Below are 15,423 nucleotides of genomic sequence, written 5' to 3'. Positions count from 1 at the left end.
ACGTAAAAAAAACTTAATAAAATGATTAACAATATTGTTTGTATCATTTTTTTAAGTTTAATTTATAAATATATCATCATGGTTATATAATTTTTGAAATTTAAGTTTAGTCGTTGGATTTTAATAATTATAAGACAGGGCGAGTACATATGGTTAAGAGCAAGGTAATTCTATATAGGTTATTATTAGGTGGAATAAGATAAGGTAGAATAAGAATTCATCTGATTGTCATCATTATTATGAAGTATTTGATAAATATTTAAACGATATTATGATTTTTTTTTTTTTGACATGTAACAAAGATTTTTCTTTAAAAAAAATTGATTGTACCAAGTAAAGATTTTAGATAAATGTTATTTTATTATTTTACAAGAATCAAGATAAAATATTGTATATTCAATTGTATATTTATCTTATTTTAATGGTTTTTTTTAGATTTCAAACTAACAAAAGAATATGAAAATTTATTTGAGTAAATACAATCTTAGACTATATAGACATAGGTACTTACCCTAAATATAGAGGATTAGTCATCAAGTGATAATAAGCATTGTAATTAAATACATTAGGATTATAATCACCACTTTGTGTATCCATATGGAGGGCATCTTCGAGGAGACAAAGGGTTATATCTTATTGTTGCTCCTCCTCCCCAATCTACAATATTTTAATTTTCATAAAATGCAGAATAATTCAATTGTAACCTATACATATGCCATGTAGTAAAGGTAGTCGAGGGAATTCCTTTTGTAATAACTATGGGAATTATTCTTCTACTCACATTGACTATTGGAGAGGTTGATTCACCCTCTAAACCTCTCGTGATATTTTTTAGTTTGTCTAGTGTCATTATTTGATGGATCAGTCGAAATGTAAATTCTATTAGATATACTTATTAACTTTTTACTCCATAATTGCATGCAAAATTTGATACTAAGACTTTACCGAACGTGCTAATTCGTTTCGTTTGATTTTGGTTTAATTTTAACACACGAGGTTAATCAAATTTGTATTCAAAATCTCAATTTAAAAAGCAGATACGTCTCTTCTTAAAAAAGTGAGTTCGAATGGAGAGTTAGTAATTGTAATGTCAGAAACTAGTTTTACAAACAATAAAATGATGTGAATACAAATGAATCAGAACTTTATATTAAAAGAAACTTAAAGAACGCTAGCTACCAAAATATTTTTAAATAAAGATGTAATAAATAAACAAAATTGGACAAAAGACTAATAAACAAAGAAGAAAATTAAAAATAAGAAAAAACTAAAAATAAAAAAATGAGAAAAAGATAATGCTTCAAAGAAAATAACAAAATAAATTAACTTCAAATACTCATATGCACTAGTATTTTACGATTTTTTTTATGTCAATGTGACTGAAAATTTGTAAAAATTTAGTATAATTTGAAGTGTTAAATAAAAGTTCATTTGAAATTCTTTGACTTTTTTATTTATAAAAAAATAAAGCTATACTATAATAAATAGTTGTTGATCTCTTACTCACATTTTTATTTTATTTATTCTACAAGTTTAATTATCTCAAATCTATTTTCCATGTGTTATTTGTACATTTTTAGCCTAATTTTTTTTTTCTTTGACTCTAGCTAACTCTTGTCGACCTCAAAAAGTGTTGTTAATAATTATGCTGTGAGTCGAATTTTTTGCTAAAATTTAATTATTTATTATTAGCATGGTTATCTGCAAGGTAAAGACTAGAGAGATATTAAAGGTCAAAGGAGCAAGAGAAGAGAAGAGGAGCAGGGAAGAGAGAGATGGGAAGAGAGAGTAGTAATGAATGGGAGGATGAACCTCTAACACCGGCGGGGAGGCTGTTCGCGCAACCGGAGATGAGGCAAATAATCCACTGCGTAGTTGGAACCAAGAACCCTTTCGACATCGACTCCGTCAAATCTGAGCTCCGGAAGTCCGCCATGCTCCAACACCCGCGGTTCACCAGTCTCCTGGTCCGCGACCACCGCGGCAGGGAGCACTGGCGCCCCACCCAAGTTGACATCGAGCGCCACGTCCTCATCATCGACCGCCCTCTCTCCGACGCCGACCACGACTCCGCCGTCAACTCCTATCTTGCCGATTTGTCAACGGAGGGACTCAGCATGGAGAAACCCTTGTGGGAACTCCACATCCTGATGGCTCACAATTGCGCCATCTTCCGAATCCACCACTCCCTTGGCGACGGTATCTCCTTGATGTCTATGCTCCTCGCCTGCTGTAGGAAGCTCCACGATCCACACTCTGTCCCCACCATAGCCTCTTCTTCTTCCTCTCGCTCTCGCAACACCACCTGGCCGAATATTCTTTGGAATCTTGCGGTTACCCTCTGGTTTTGCTTGGTCTTTGCCCTAGAGTTCATCCTTCGGTGTCTGTGTGTTCGTGACCGCAAAACTCCGCTCAGCGGCGGCGCCGGCGTTGAGTTGTGGCCCAGGAAGATTGCTACTGCCTCCTTTTCCCTCCAAGATATGAAGACCGTCAAGACGGCTGTTCCCACTGCGGTAAAATTAAACAATAATTATTTCCTTTCCTTTCCTTTCCTTTATATCCTTCAAACTACTAATATAACTAAATTAATCCATATTAAATTATTAATTGCTTTAGACACCCAAAAAGAAATCCATATTAATTCCTACATATGCTTCTTATTGAAAACTACCCAATTGTGATAACCGATAACTTGTTAAAATCATTTATCTAAATATAGAAGCCCAATCACATGCCATGCTTCCCCAATTTTTGAAACAAACACTTTTGCAGACTTGTCCCAAAGATATGGGATGGATTAGATAATTACATTCAAGATTCAACTGAGTTTTCCATTAAAAAATAGTCCTTTAACAATTCTTAANNGCCCATAATAATTTTGAATTACATTACCTGTGTTGATTATCTGACTCTGCCCCGCCGCCAAAGTTTAGGCATGACAGCAACAAAATAATTCTTTTTCGGAAAACAAAAATTTATCGAAAAATTAAACGAACTTATAAAATTGTTTCTCGGTTTGACTAAAGATTAAATATGTTTGGATAAAATATGAAGGTGGATTATACTTGAAATCTGTTAACTCTAAGCTAGGAAATAGCTTATAAGTACTGAAGTTCAAGCAACTTTTTTAAAAACTTAGAATAAGCAGAAACTGATCATTTTATAACTATTATCGTTTTACTTATTCCTGGTTTAGATATTAGTTAATAGGTGTAATTCTAATCTAGTATTTGTTGTTTAAAATTTTCAATTAAGTTTTTATTACAATCCTTTTTTGGTTAGATCTCTCTAATTTAAAAATTTTGTGATAAAAAATTAGTAAATGCTAATGTGTTTTGGAAAAGTTAAGAAGTGCAACCATTTTTAAATTCTAAAGTTTAAATTTTAAATCTTAATTATATTATACACAAATTTTAAGAAATAGATTTAGATCATTGAATTTCATTTTAGAGAATAAAATATGATTTATTACCATTTATTTCATGGTGGATACTCCTATAATGATATCTTCACATGAAGATACCATTGTGAATCATTAGATGAGTTGATATGTTTAACTAAATATGTTTGATTAATTATCTAAGGGTTTACAATGTCATATCTTCATATAAAGATGTCATCATGTGAGTATTCCCCTTATTTTATAGGCGGAGTTCAGAGAAAATATGAGAAAAAAACATTATTTAATGATGAGAGATCTCACTTTATCTTTTAAAATAAAAAACTAAAATTTAGAAGATCTAAATTCTTAAAAAATAACAGTATGTTAAGTTTGGTAATGCTACAGAGATAAAAAATCAGTTAAAATTTATTTTATTTAATATTCATTAATTGTTGTAATAAAGAAAGTTTGGACTATTTTTTGCTAATTTGTTTTTTTACCAAACATTTCCGTTTAAGTTTTAACAACTCCCTGGCGTGGTAACAGACTAACTTAACAGTCAAACCTTAAGTGACCTGTATGATAGCTGAATATTGTGCTCATGTTTTTGGACTTTGAATATGGATTCATTCACTTTAAAGGGATAGTAAACTTGTTTTGGATGATCGAATATATTTGAATTCGGATTGAATTTATATTCAGTCTATAATGGACAGCTAAAACCAGTGTTTATGGAACATAACATGGTTGATACAGAGCCTAAATAGCGGAAAAGAGTAAGGATCGTCACAAAAATGTGCAAACTTAAAGATTTTACTATTGGATGAATGATTTGAACAGGGGACTGGGAATATGAGATAATGCAGTGTTTGTCAACACCCATAATAACCAATGAACCATAAATTTATTATGTATATGACCAGTATGAACATTCAGATATAATATTTCGAGCACTTGCTGTTTTGCAGACCATAAATGATGTTCTATTTGCTGTTATATCATCTGGGATATCAAGATACTTGGATTTCCGAGCACCCAATGGTACAAGTCATTTGTATAATTGTTTAAACAACTATTTTCAAATTTCAACATGTTTCCTTTTTCATATTCCACTGCTTTTAGATAGAAATACACAGACATTCCAGATAGAACTTCATTTGGTTATATAGGGATAGTAAATAAAAAATAGAATCTCATGAAAGAAACTAGAATCTCTCTAAAACCTATCTTCTTTCTATTTTTGTATTCTTATCTTGAAGATAGAATCCAACAACAATCAAAGGTACGATTGTACACAATGACAACTAATTAAAAAGTTCCTTTCTGTAAGGGGTGCAAGAGGGGATTCAGCTAACAGGTTTAGCTATGGTTAATCTGAGAAAACAGCCAGGACTGCAGGTTTAGCTACTCTGCCCAATTTCACTTTATTTAGTTGCTGCTACTCAGGCTATAATAATATTGTGGGTGGATCAAAATGATCAGGAACTATCCAATCTGATGAAAAGCAATTCAGGAGCAAGGTGGGGTAACAAATTCGGTATGCTTCTCCTGCCTATATATTATCACAGAAGCAACAATTCAGATCCTCTAGCATATCTCAAGAGAGCTAAAGCAATGATCGACAGAAAGAAACAGTCTTTGGAGGCCCATTTCTCATACAAAGTTGGAGATTTAGTAATGTCAACTCTTGGTCCAAAGGTTAATTAATTTCTCCCCCTTTGTCTACTTCTTTTTGCTACTTGTGCTCATTACAGGGACAGCTATCATGTACTACTGTTTGCTGTTTATACAATGCAGTTTGCTAGCTGGCTAAATTACCGGATTCTCTGTAACACTACCTTCACAATCTCAAACGTGGTCGGACCGCAAGAAGAGATCATGATGGTAGAAAATCCAGTAACATACTTGCGGGCAAATAATTCTGCCTTGCCTCATGTACGGCCCTCTAAATTCTTTTGTCAAGGTGAAAACTCAGTGCAGTCACCTTCACGTGAAATTGATAGTTGAGAGCCGTTAAATGATTTGAATAATTTGACTAAATTTTCAGTTGTCAACTTCACGTGAAGTTGACTGTACTTGAGTTTCCACCGTCAAGGTGAAAACATTGTTTGACACCAGTATTTTCTTAACATTCAAACACACATTTTTTTTTCTTTAAAAAATAATTTAAATACACAATTAATTAGTAACAATCTTATTTTTATACGAGTGTCAAGAGTGTTTAGTATGTGAATAGTATCTTTCTTTTGTTAATGTTGTGTTTGTGAATGGTTGATATTTCTATTGGCATAATGCAGGCACTCATTTTGAATATGGTGAGCTATGCCGGACGGGCAGACATGCAAGTTCAGGTGGCCAAGGACATTATTCCCGATCCAGAGTTTCTTGCCAAGTGCTTTGAAGATGCTTTACTCGAAATGAAGGAGCAGGTTACGGCCAAAATCTAAGATGCAAATTAGTCGTTTTTGTAATTTGTTGAATTTGTCAGCAAATGCAGACCTTGTGATGGATATATAATAATATAAATACGAAAAAATATATATGACAAATACATGACAAAGAATGAATTGTTTTTCTTAGTCTGTTGACAATTAGAATTTAGAACTAATTAATTTCATCTCCAAGATCATTTCCCAACTATTGCAATTCTTTCCATTTTTTTCTTCCAAGAGGTGGGGTAACAACTTATTTGGAATCATGGATTTTGTTGGTAATATTTTGTAACCAAGACTTCTATCCTCATCGTCACTTGAAACTCATCCAATTGGGAAATAATGAGAAACCCAACCGAGATTATATACAATTAGCACAACAATGATTCCAAATACTGAGTTCCTTTCTGGTGTTTTATATCTAGATATTAGCATGGTTGTCAACCTCTCAAATTAATTCGTAGAATCATATAATTTTACGTTTTTAAATAGTAGAATCAAATTGACTAGACTTCAAACTCGTTTTTAAACTCGGTCAAACTTGCAAGTCTAACCATGAGTTATCGAATTTGAATTCGGTTTATTTTATTTGACAGAAAAAAACATTTCATTTATAGAAATAAGCATACGATACTTACAGAAAAAATAATAATAAATATTTTTTATGTTAAACTATAAACTGACTTTCTTTTAAAATTCCTTAGCTCTAATATCAGCTACGCAAAACTTGGTGTCCATGACAAGATCAAGATGTCATGTAACCAACGGAATACATTCTACCGTTAATTCTGCATAAAATTAATGGTTTCTATTGGATTCAGAAGTATAAAAAGGAACCATCTTACTCCCAAGAAGAACAATAATGCCATTGAAAGAGATTAGTGTAAGGTTTAATGGTTGCAAGAAACTTTTTAAAAAATAAATAAACAACACAAAGCTAGCACTATGTANTGTTTCACCTCACCACTAGCACTAAGCATTGGCCACCAATTATTTGGTATCAAGATCTCCAGCGAAACTGTACAAGGATTGCCATTGCATGTTTCTATATATTAAAGCCAAATAAGATTGTAACACCTTGACACAAATCGTTAATACTATTTTTCTCAATATAGACATTTCTGAGCTTTTATTGCATTTTGAACCTACTCATGTCTAAGAAAACTACAATTGATGTAATGCTACTAAAGTTGCTGCACCCATCGTACTCCAAACATACACCAAAGATGATCAACATCTCCTGGTATTTGGGTATGCAGTATCCACTGTTTCCTGCAGCAGTTTTGACTATGAATCAGCCATTGACTCAAGTTATGAGAAGAATGCAATTCTTTCGTTAGAATTCAATAAACAGGTTTCATCATCTCAAATTCACATGTACCATATTATTTGATCAGAATGCACCGTATTGGTGATCCCTCAGCACCAGCCAACCTAAGCGGTAAGCAATGCAGTGAATATATTCCAGCAGGGACATCATCAAGTTTCAGGCCTTCCACCAGAATGATTTCCTAAGGCAATGTAAACTGTTAGTTCTTGTTCCACCAAAAGATAAAGAATATTGATCTTTGTTCATACAGGGAAATGCCAAATGCACAAACTAATCTGATCACAACACTGAGCAGTCTTTCAAATTAAACAGTGAAATATGTCCGGAGCAAAAAATTAGTATCTCATAACAATGCTTGACGAAAGTTCGGATCAACAGTTAATTGGAATTGTTGTGGAGGCAATGACAGAAGTTAAAATTCAGGAAAGTATGCTTCGGCAATAATGAAAAAATTAAAAAATAAAAATAAAAAATTCAATTGCTACATCCACATTGTAGGTTCAATCTGGGTACAGCCAATTACTGATACCTGATAAGCTGTAAAGAACTAAGGTGGGGCAATAAACTAATAGTAAAACTAACACATGTCATTGCTGAAACAATAATAAGACAGGACTTCTCTTACCCTGCCTTCTAGAAAAACCAGGTGAGATGGGATCAAGTGATCAAATGCAGCAACAGATAGATAGTCAATTCCTACATGGCATCATAGAAAGATGTGTCATTGTAATGGCATTTATGCAAAAAAACTAAAAAATCATACATGTTTGAAAAGAGTAGCCTCAATTGAGACAAAGCTCTAAAAATGCACTGAAGATGCCAATTGGTACAGCATAAAGGCAAATATCAAGATAGTAATCTTGTACAACTACTTTGTATCCTAAAATTCTCGTAGGCAGTATCCACTTGGTATATTCTTAGAATTCAGATGCCTCTTTAATACATAAGATTAGAGCAGGTTAAGTTCACCATTGCCATTTAATTGTGGTACACAAATGCCTGCTGCAACTAAAATTAGGACATGATATCTCCTTGCTTGTCATGTATGTAAAAAAAATATAAAAATAAGAATAATAAAAGAAAGGATCCTTGGTGATAAAACCCCAAATCTTGAAGAATATATTTAACACCATACCAACAAGTTTGACGTCCGTGTCCTCCACAAGCCAAGTTGCTCCATCCACCATGAATCCCACATAGCTTGTGTCGAACTCCTTCTGAAACATAAGCCTCCTATAATTTAAGAAGTTTTAGTTCCACTTTTATGATTTTTGGAGACAGTCAAAAAGAAATTGGTTGCTTTGATGATCGAGGTTGAAACAAGTCCAGTTCTAATCAAGCATATGCCCCTACTGGATAGCCCCTTTATCATAAAGATCGTACAATACCAAACAAGAGAGACTTGTTCATTTGATACGAGACCCAAGCCATTATGTGCACTAGTTACAATAATGGAAATAAAAAATGCTATGTACATAACCAAAAATTAACCAAATCAGTCATCATGTATTAAATACACACAAATACATTGTTGTTTTACTCATTTTAAATGTGTATTTTGTATTTTAAAGTGGGCGATGTATTTTATAGAGTGACAAACTTTGGCATATATCAAGTATGGTTGATACGAAGTAGTAATGTAGTAATAATGTTTAACTATGCTCAGTGTACACCAAAATTAACCAGTATAAAATACATGCTAAAATATATATTAAAAGAGTTAAACAACGCAGGTATAAATACATATTGGGTGTGACTTTGGTGTGCATCACATCATACGTTAGATAGATACCTGTCGGTATTTAATGTACGGAAGAGCACACGACGTACACCGCGTGGTATATTTAGTGACTTCATAACTTGAGCTGAAAGGAAAGGAACAAGGGAATCAGGAACGGAAATGGAAAAACGGGTGAATGAGAAGGCAGAGTGAGTTGATACCGGTGATGTTTTGATCCCTGGGAACATCAAGCAAGAGAGCAGGGCCATTGAGAAGGTGCAGATCGAGAGTGTCGACGTCAAAGCCAGCATGGAAGTAGTGATCGAAGACGTGACCTGGAGCGTCGACGTGGGTGCCAGTGTGAGTGGGGAGCTTCATAAGGGAGCCGTTGGAGAGGGACCCGTTCTTCATGCTCTGCTGAAGCCACACAAACTGCCCCACTCCCTCCGATGACTCCCACGATGGCATCTCCGCCACGTATCTGTGGCTGATGTCAAATATCGTTGCCTCCTGCGTCTCCGCCGCACCCATCCCCAACCCAAGGCCGCATAAAATTGCAATTATAGTTACAATTGCAAACTTCGCCAAAGCAGCTCTTGAGCAGGTATTCATGTTTTTGCTTACAGTTAATAAATCAATTTGATGCCAACTGAATCTGATCGCCACCACAATCGACACCAACGGAGACCAGCTGCTCTTCTTAGTCTCTTACCCTCGCCTCGGACTCTCTCTTCACTCGTCAGTCCTCACTCCTCAACTGTTTTAGTAATTAGCACTCTACACCGTGTAAAAAAAATTTAGAATTTTTGAAAACCAGACCGGATTAGCTGGTTCAATCGGATTAACCGAGAACCGTTATTTTGATAAGTCCGGTTGATATACAAAACTGCCTTGTAAAAAATCAATAAAAAAATCGGTCGAATCGATAGTTGATCGGTAAATTGATTGAACCGGACCGATTTTTTAAAGAATCGGTTCTTTAATCAAAACGGCGTCATTTTATCTGGGCAAGCCCAACCGGGTAAAGGCACGCCCCCTTTCCTTCTCTCTCACCAAAATCTAACCCTAATTTAATTTGGCCCTAAAACCTTGCTAACACACTAGAGTAGAGCTGAAGGAGACGGCAACAAGAGGCAGAAGATGACGCCAAGGTGATCAGGAACTCGCAGCTTCAATCTCTCAGAGAGGAAGGACACGCACCGTCGGAGATGAGGGAGACAATCACGGCGAAAGAGAAAGGGCGGCAGAGTATGAAAAAGAATTGGACGTTAGTGGTTGCTGTGGATCGGGATGGTGTTGCCCTGCTGGGAGTGTGGCGGACTAGAGGTAGCTAGAGAGGACGATGGTGAGGAAGGCGGTTTTGGTAAGGAGGAATGAGAGGGCGTGTAAGAGTATGCAATCCGGCAAGTCGCTGATCCTGTCCGTGGCAATTAGGGTTTCTCTGTCCATCACCTCCATTCTATTGCTGCTTGTCTTTTCGATGTTGCCGACAGTAAGCTACTCCACTGCTTCTTCAGTTTTATTTTTGGGAGCTAATTGATCTGGATTTAATTATGTTGATCATGGATTATTATTTTTCTAGGTTGTTGTTTTTTGAGTTAATTTTTTTTATTGTCTATTGTTGTTAATAGAGCTGGATTATTGTTATTTTGTTCTGACTTTTGGATTAATTATCGTTGATTATTGATATTTTTCTTAGTTATTTTTGTATTATTGTTCTGATTCTTGTTGTGATAAGAATGCTTGAGGTGGATGTCCATTTATCATAAGACTCAAGTTACCAAGAGCGATTGTATTTAATAAAGTTCGAAAACAGTGTCCTTCATTAGTATATAAATAGTGGAAGAAATCTCTGAAACAACACAGCAATAACAATAACAAATATTCCTCTCTTTCTCTCTCTTTATACACTTCAATATAAACTCTCTCTCTTTCTCTATCTCTATGTGAATTTAAGTTACAATATAATATTAGTAAATATGTGAATTACTTCTATTATACTGAGATAATAATATTGTTGAATATTAATATTAGAGTCTTCTATTTATATTTCTTTATTTTATCTTCCTTATTTATTTATTTTACAACACGTTATCAGCACGAGATTCTGATCAAATTTTAGAAAAACTCAGGTAATAAATTTTCATTATGTCGAAGCTCTCTCATCTTGAATTTAATACTCTTGATATATCTGAAAACAACTACTTATCATAGATACTAGGTGCTGAAATCCATCTTGATTCAATGGATTTTGGAGATACCATTGAGGCTGAAAATAATGCATCCCAGAAGGATAAAGCCAAAGCCATACTTTTTCTTAGTCGTCATCTTGACGAAGGATTGAAAAATAAATATCTCACACTAAAAGATCCTGCAGATTTGCGAAAAAATTTTGAAGAAAGGTATAATCATCAAAAGATAGTGATACTTTCTTAAGCCCGATATGAGTGGACGCACTTACGTCTAGAAGATTTTAAATCCATAAATGAATACAATTAAACAATGTTCCAAATTACCTCATGAATGAAATTATGTGGGAAAAAGATAACTGATAATAACATGTTAGAGAAAACTTTCTCAACCTTCCATGCATCGAATGTACTCCTGCAGCAACAGTATCAAGAAAAAGAATTTAAAAAATATTCTGAGTTAATTTCTTTCCTTCTTATTGCTGAACGCCACAATGAGTTATTCTTAAGAAATCATGAAGTGCACCCAACTGGCGTCACCCCATTTCCTGAAGCAAATGCAACAAATCATAACCCCAAAAAAGGTAAATGACAATTTTGGTAACAAGAAAAATTATGGAAGGAAGAAAAATTTTGTTCACAAAAAAGGATCTCACCAGAAGTGGGATAAAGAAAAAAATAATGGGTAAAATAAATCAACAAAGGATAAATATTTCCATTGTGGTGGAAAGGGCCATTGGTCGCCTCGAGGCACCTAATTGATCTTTATCAAGCATCCTTGAAAAAGGACGACAAAGGAAAGGAGACGAATTTTGTTTCAAAGGATGCTGCTAAAAATTATACCACTCATTATAAAATATCTGATTTCTTTGAGGATTCTGAACGAAATATTGGTCATTTGATCAATGATGAAAAAGTTTGAAATTTGGGTTCAGTACTTATGTAAATAAATAATGTAAAAAAATTTTAAGTTTTATTTCCTATGTATTTGAATTTCAAGTATGATGTATATAAATAATGTTTAATAAAATATTTATGTTTATGAATTTCAAAATTACTAAATATGCCAAGTTCTAAAATAGTAATAATAATAATAAATTTTTAGTATATGATACTATGTACAGTACTTCTTAGAAAACAATCAAGAAAATAATTTTACTGCGCATATAATTTTACTCATTTTATTATTATTATGTCTTTGAAAAAAATGGTAAGGACATATAGTGAAGATGTTTGCATTGCGAATAGTATAAGTTCGCATACCATTCTCAAAAGTAATATATATTTTACTCATCTTGTACCAAAAGAAGAATATGTTAATACTAATATTGGCTCAGGCAATGTGATAGAAGGCTTTGGAAGAGTTATAAATTTTATTTTCCGGAAGAACAAAATTCATAATAAATAATGCACTATTGTCTACCAAGTCTCTAAGAAACTTGTTGAGTTTTAAAGATATTCGCCAGAATGGATATCATATAGAAACAACGAATGAGGAAAATCATGAGTATTTATGTATCACAACTCATGATTCAAATAAAAAGATTATATTAGAAAATTTACCCTCACTTTCATCTAGGTTATATTATACTAAAATTAGTGCAATCGAATCACATGCCATTGTAAACCAGAAGTTTACTAACCCAAATGAATTCATAACTTGGCCTGATCGATTGGGTCATTCAGAAACAACCATGATGCGGAGAATTATTGAAAACTCTCATGAACATTCACTAAAGAACCAGAAGATTCTTAAATCTAGTGAATTTTGTTGTGCTGCATGTTCTCAAGGAAAACTAATTTTAAGGCCATCACCAGTAAAGACTGAATTTGAGTCCCCTGAATTCCTAGAAAAGATTCAAGGCGATATATGTGGACTTATTCATCCACTATGTGGATCTTTTTCATAAACTAGAAAAGTATAGTTTCCAGAAAATTCAATAAAAGCAATTTATTTTGATAATGCTGGTGAATTCACTTCCCAAGCCTTTATGCTTATTGTATGTCTAACGGAATAAGCATTGAACATCTAGTAGCTCATGTTCATACACAAAATGAGTTTTAACAGAATCACTTATTAAACACCTCCAATTAATTGCTAGACCCTTACTCATGAGAACAAATCTCCCAACCTCGGTTTGGGGCATGCTATTTTACATGCCACAGCACTTATTCGTTTGAGACTAACAAGTTACCATCAATTCTCTCCTATGTAATTAGCTTTTGGCCAGCAGCCAAATATTTTCTATTTAAGAATATTCGGGTGTGCAATATATATTCTCATTGCACCACCTTCTATAGTGAGGTATCTTGAGATACAAATTGGAGATGTATTTAAATCCGATTTGTAGATTATCATTTTGATGAATCAAAATATCCAACATTAGCGGGGAGAGAATAAGCTTCCTAAAAAGAAACTTAATCGGAATGCATCATCCTTGATGCATTTAGATCCTCGATCAAGACAATGTGAACTATAAGTTCAAAAATTTACAAAAAATAGCAAATGAATTGCCTAATACATTTTCTGATACGAAAAGGATAACTAAATCCTATATACCAACTGAAAAGGCTCCAATTCGAATTGATGTCTCAGTCAGACAAATGGCCACCGAAACAAATTCACATAAAAAATGTGGAAGGCCCGTCGTTTTCAAAGACAAAAATCCTCGAAAAAGAAAGAGGTAAATACTATTCCTGTTGAAAAAGATAAAGACATAGTAAAGACACATGTTGTTGTCCAAAATTCTGATATAGTTTTGACGCCAGAAGACGTTCAAATACTTGAAAATTATGAAAATGATGAAATCTCAATAAATTATGTCTTTACAGGAGAAAAATTGGATCAAAATAAGACAATTGTCAATGAAATATTTGTATTTAATGTGACATTAAATATCATGCATGAAAGTAAGGATCTTGAGCCAAGAACAGTCGAAGAATTTCGACAAAGAAATGATTGGCCAAAATGGGAAGAAGCTATGAAGGCTGAGTTAGACTCACTTGCAAAATGTAAAGTCTTTGAACTTGTAGTCCGTATACCAGAAGATGTAAAACCTATTGGATATAGATGGGTATTTATGAGAAAACGAAATGAGAAAAATGAAGTTGTACACTACAAAGCTCGACTTGTGGCATAAGATTTTTCACAAAGGCTCGGTATAGATTATGAAGAAATATATTTCCCTGTAGTGGATGCAATAACATTGCGTTATTTGGTCAGTTTACCCGCAATACCATAAACTACATATGCATTTAATAGATGTGGTAACAGCCTACTTATACGGATCATTAAATCGTGATATCTATATGAAAGTCAGGATTAAAGATATTTAAAGCATCCAATGAATATTCACAGGAGTTATACTCAGTCAAATTGCAAAGATCTTTATGTGGTTTAAAACAATCTTAGACAAATATGGTATAATCGTCTTACTGAGTATCTGGCCAAAAACGGATTCAAGAATGATGATATCTGCCCATGTGTTTTCATAAACAAATCTGCATTTGGATTCATTATAATTGTTGTGTACGTTGATGATTTAAATATCATTGGAATCCCTGAAGAGATTCCAATAATTATAAAAGCTCTAAAAGAAGAGTTTAAGATGAAAGATCTTGAAAAGACTAAATTCTGTCTTGGCCTGCAGATCGAGCATACAAAAAATGATATATTTATTCATCAAACAACATACACAAAAAAGATTTTGAAGAGATTTTATATGGATAAGTCACATCCATTAAGTACCCCAATAATCGTAAGATCTTTGGATGTGGAAAATGATCAATTCCGTCCTAAATAAGAAAATGAAGATATCCTTGATCCTGAAGTATTATATCTTAGTGCCATTAAAGCACTGATGTATCTTGCTAATAATACACAACCTGACATATCATTTGCGGTGAATTTACTAGCAAGGTATAGTTCCTCTCTAATCAGAAGACATTGAAATGGAATCAAACAAATTTTTCGATATCTTCGTGGAACAGTTAATATGGGTTTGTTTTATCCATATGAATCCAAATTACAATTAGTTGGCTATGCAGATGATGGATAATTGTCTGATCTATACAAAGGAAGATTTCAAATAGTATACCTATTCATATATGGTGGTACAGCTATATCATGGAGGTTCATGAAACAGACGATAGCAGCAACATCTTCTAATCATGATGAAATTTATTTATTTCTTTATTTCCTATTCTTTATTTATTTATTTTACAACAATTCTAAATTTATTTATTGGTTGTTGGTTTGTTAATGAGTAAAATTAGTTAAAATTTTTTTATTTTGAAGATAGAAGTATGGAACAATGAGACAGTGATCACTAAATTAAAAATTTTAATATATTATTTTATATTTAATTAAA

At 33.4% G+C, this 15,423-nt stretch overlaps 2 protein-coding genes across 3 annotated transcripts; one reads left to right on the top strand and one right to left on the bottom strand.

Annotated features, from left to right (window-relative positions):
- LOC107643308 (O-acyltransferase WSD1) lies at nt 1,688-6,019 on the top strand. 2 transcript variants are annotated; one of them, XM_016346920.2, is made up of 6 exons: nt 1,688-2,513; nt 4,351-4,423; nt 4,713-4,780; nt 4,865-5,080; nt 5,180-5,345; nt 5,680-6,019. In XM_016346920.2, exons 1-6 carry the CDS (start codon nt 1,776-1,778, stop codon nt 5,781-5,783), a joined length of 1,365 nt encoding a protein of 454 aa, XP_016202406.1. In that variant the 5' UTR covers nt 1,688-1,775; the 3' UTR covers nt 5,784-6,019. The 2 variants fall into 2 exon arrangements, with proteins under 2 accessions (XP_016202406.1, XP_016202405.1); XM_016346919.2 differs by having other exon boundaries at nt 1,691-2,513; nt 5,180-5,317.
- On the bottom strand, nt 6,808-9,633 carry LOC107643307 (kynurenine formamidase). Its single transcript, XM_016346918.2, has 6 exons — nt 9,086-9,633; nt 8,937-9,009; nt 8,280-8,377; nt 7,770-7,840; nt 7,196-7,325; nt 6,808-7,086 (listed from the first exon to the last, which is right to left on the bottom strand). Exons 1-5 carry the CDS (start codon nt 9,474-9,476, stop codon nt 7,200-7,202), a joined length of 759 nt encoding a protein of 252 aa, XP_016202404.1. The 5' UTR covers nt 9,477-9,633; the 3' UTR covers nt 6,808-7,086; nt 7,196-7,199.

This window comes from Arachis ipaensis, chromosome B05, assembly GCF_000816755.2.
Source record: "Arachis ipaensis cultivar K30076 chromosome B05, Araip1.1, whole genome shotgun sequence".
Taxonomy (NCBI): domain Eukaryota; kingdom Viridiplantae; phylum Streptophyta; class Magnoliopsida; order Fabales; family Fabaceae; genus Arachis; species Arachis ipaensis.
Note: the sequence above shows the minus strand (reverse complement) of the source record. Positions and strands in the feature narration are given on the sequence as shown.

What these genes read in the sequence shown, in the direction of transcription:
- LOC107643308 (XM_016346919.2), top strand. Translation starts at nt 1,776, where the DNA reads ATGGGAAGAGAGAGTAGTAATGAATGGGAGGATGAACCTCTAACACCG. An exon ending in GGATTTCCGAGCACCCAATG is followed by an intron (nt 4,424 to 4,712) that starts GTACAAGTCATT and finishes CCTTTCTGTAAG; the next exon opens with GGGTGCAAGAGGGGATTCAG. An exon ending in GAAAACAGCCAGGACTGCAG is followed by an intron (nt 4,781 to 4,864) that starts GTTTAGCTACTC and finishes CAAAATGATCAG; the next exon opens with GAACTATCCAATCTGATGAA.
- LOC107643307 (XM_016346918.2), bottom strand. Translation starts at nt 9,476, where the DNA reads ATGAATACCTGCTCAAGAGCTGCTTTGGCGAAGTTTGCAATTGTAACT. An exon ending in CAGGGATCAAAACATCACCG is followed by an intron (nt 9,010 to 9,085) that starts GTATCAACTCAC and finishes CTTTCCTTTCAG; the next exon opens with CTCAAGTTATGAAGTCACTA. An exon ending in CGTACATTAAATACCGACAG is followed by an intron (nt 8,378 to 8,936) that starts GTATCTATCTAA and finishes CTTAAATTATAG; the next exon opens with GAGGCTTATGTTTCAGAAGG.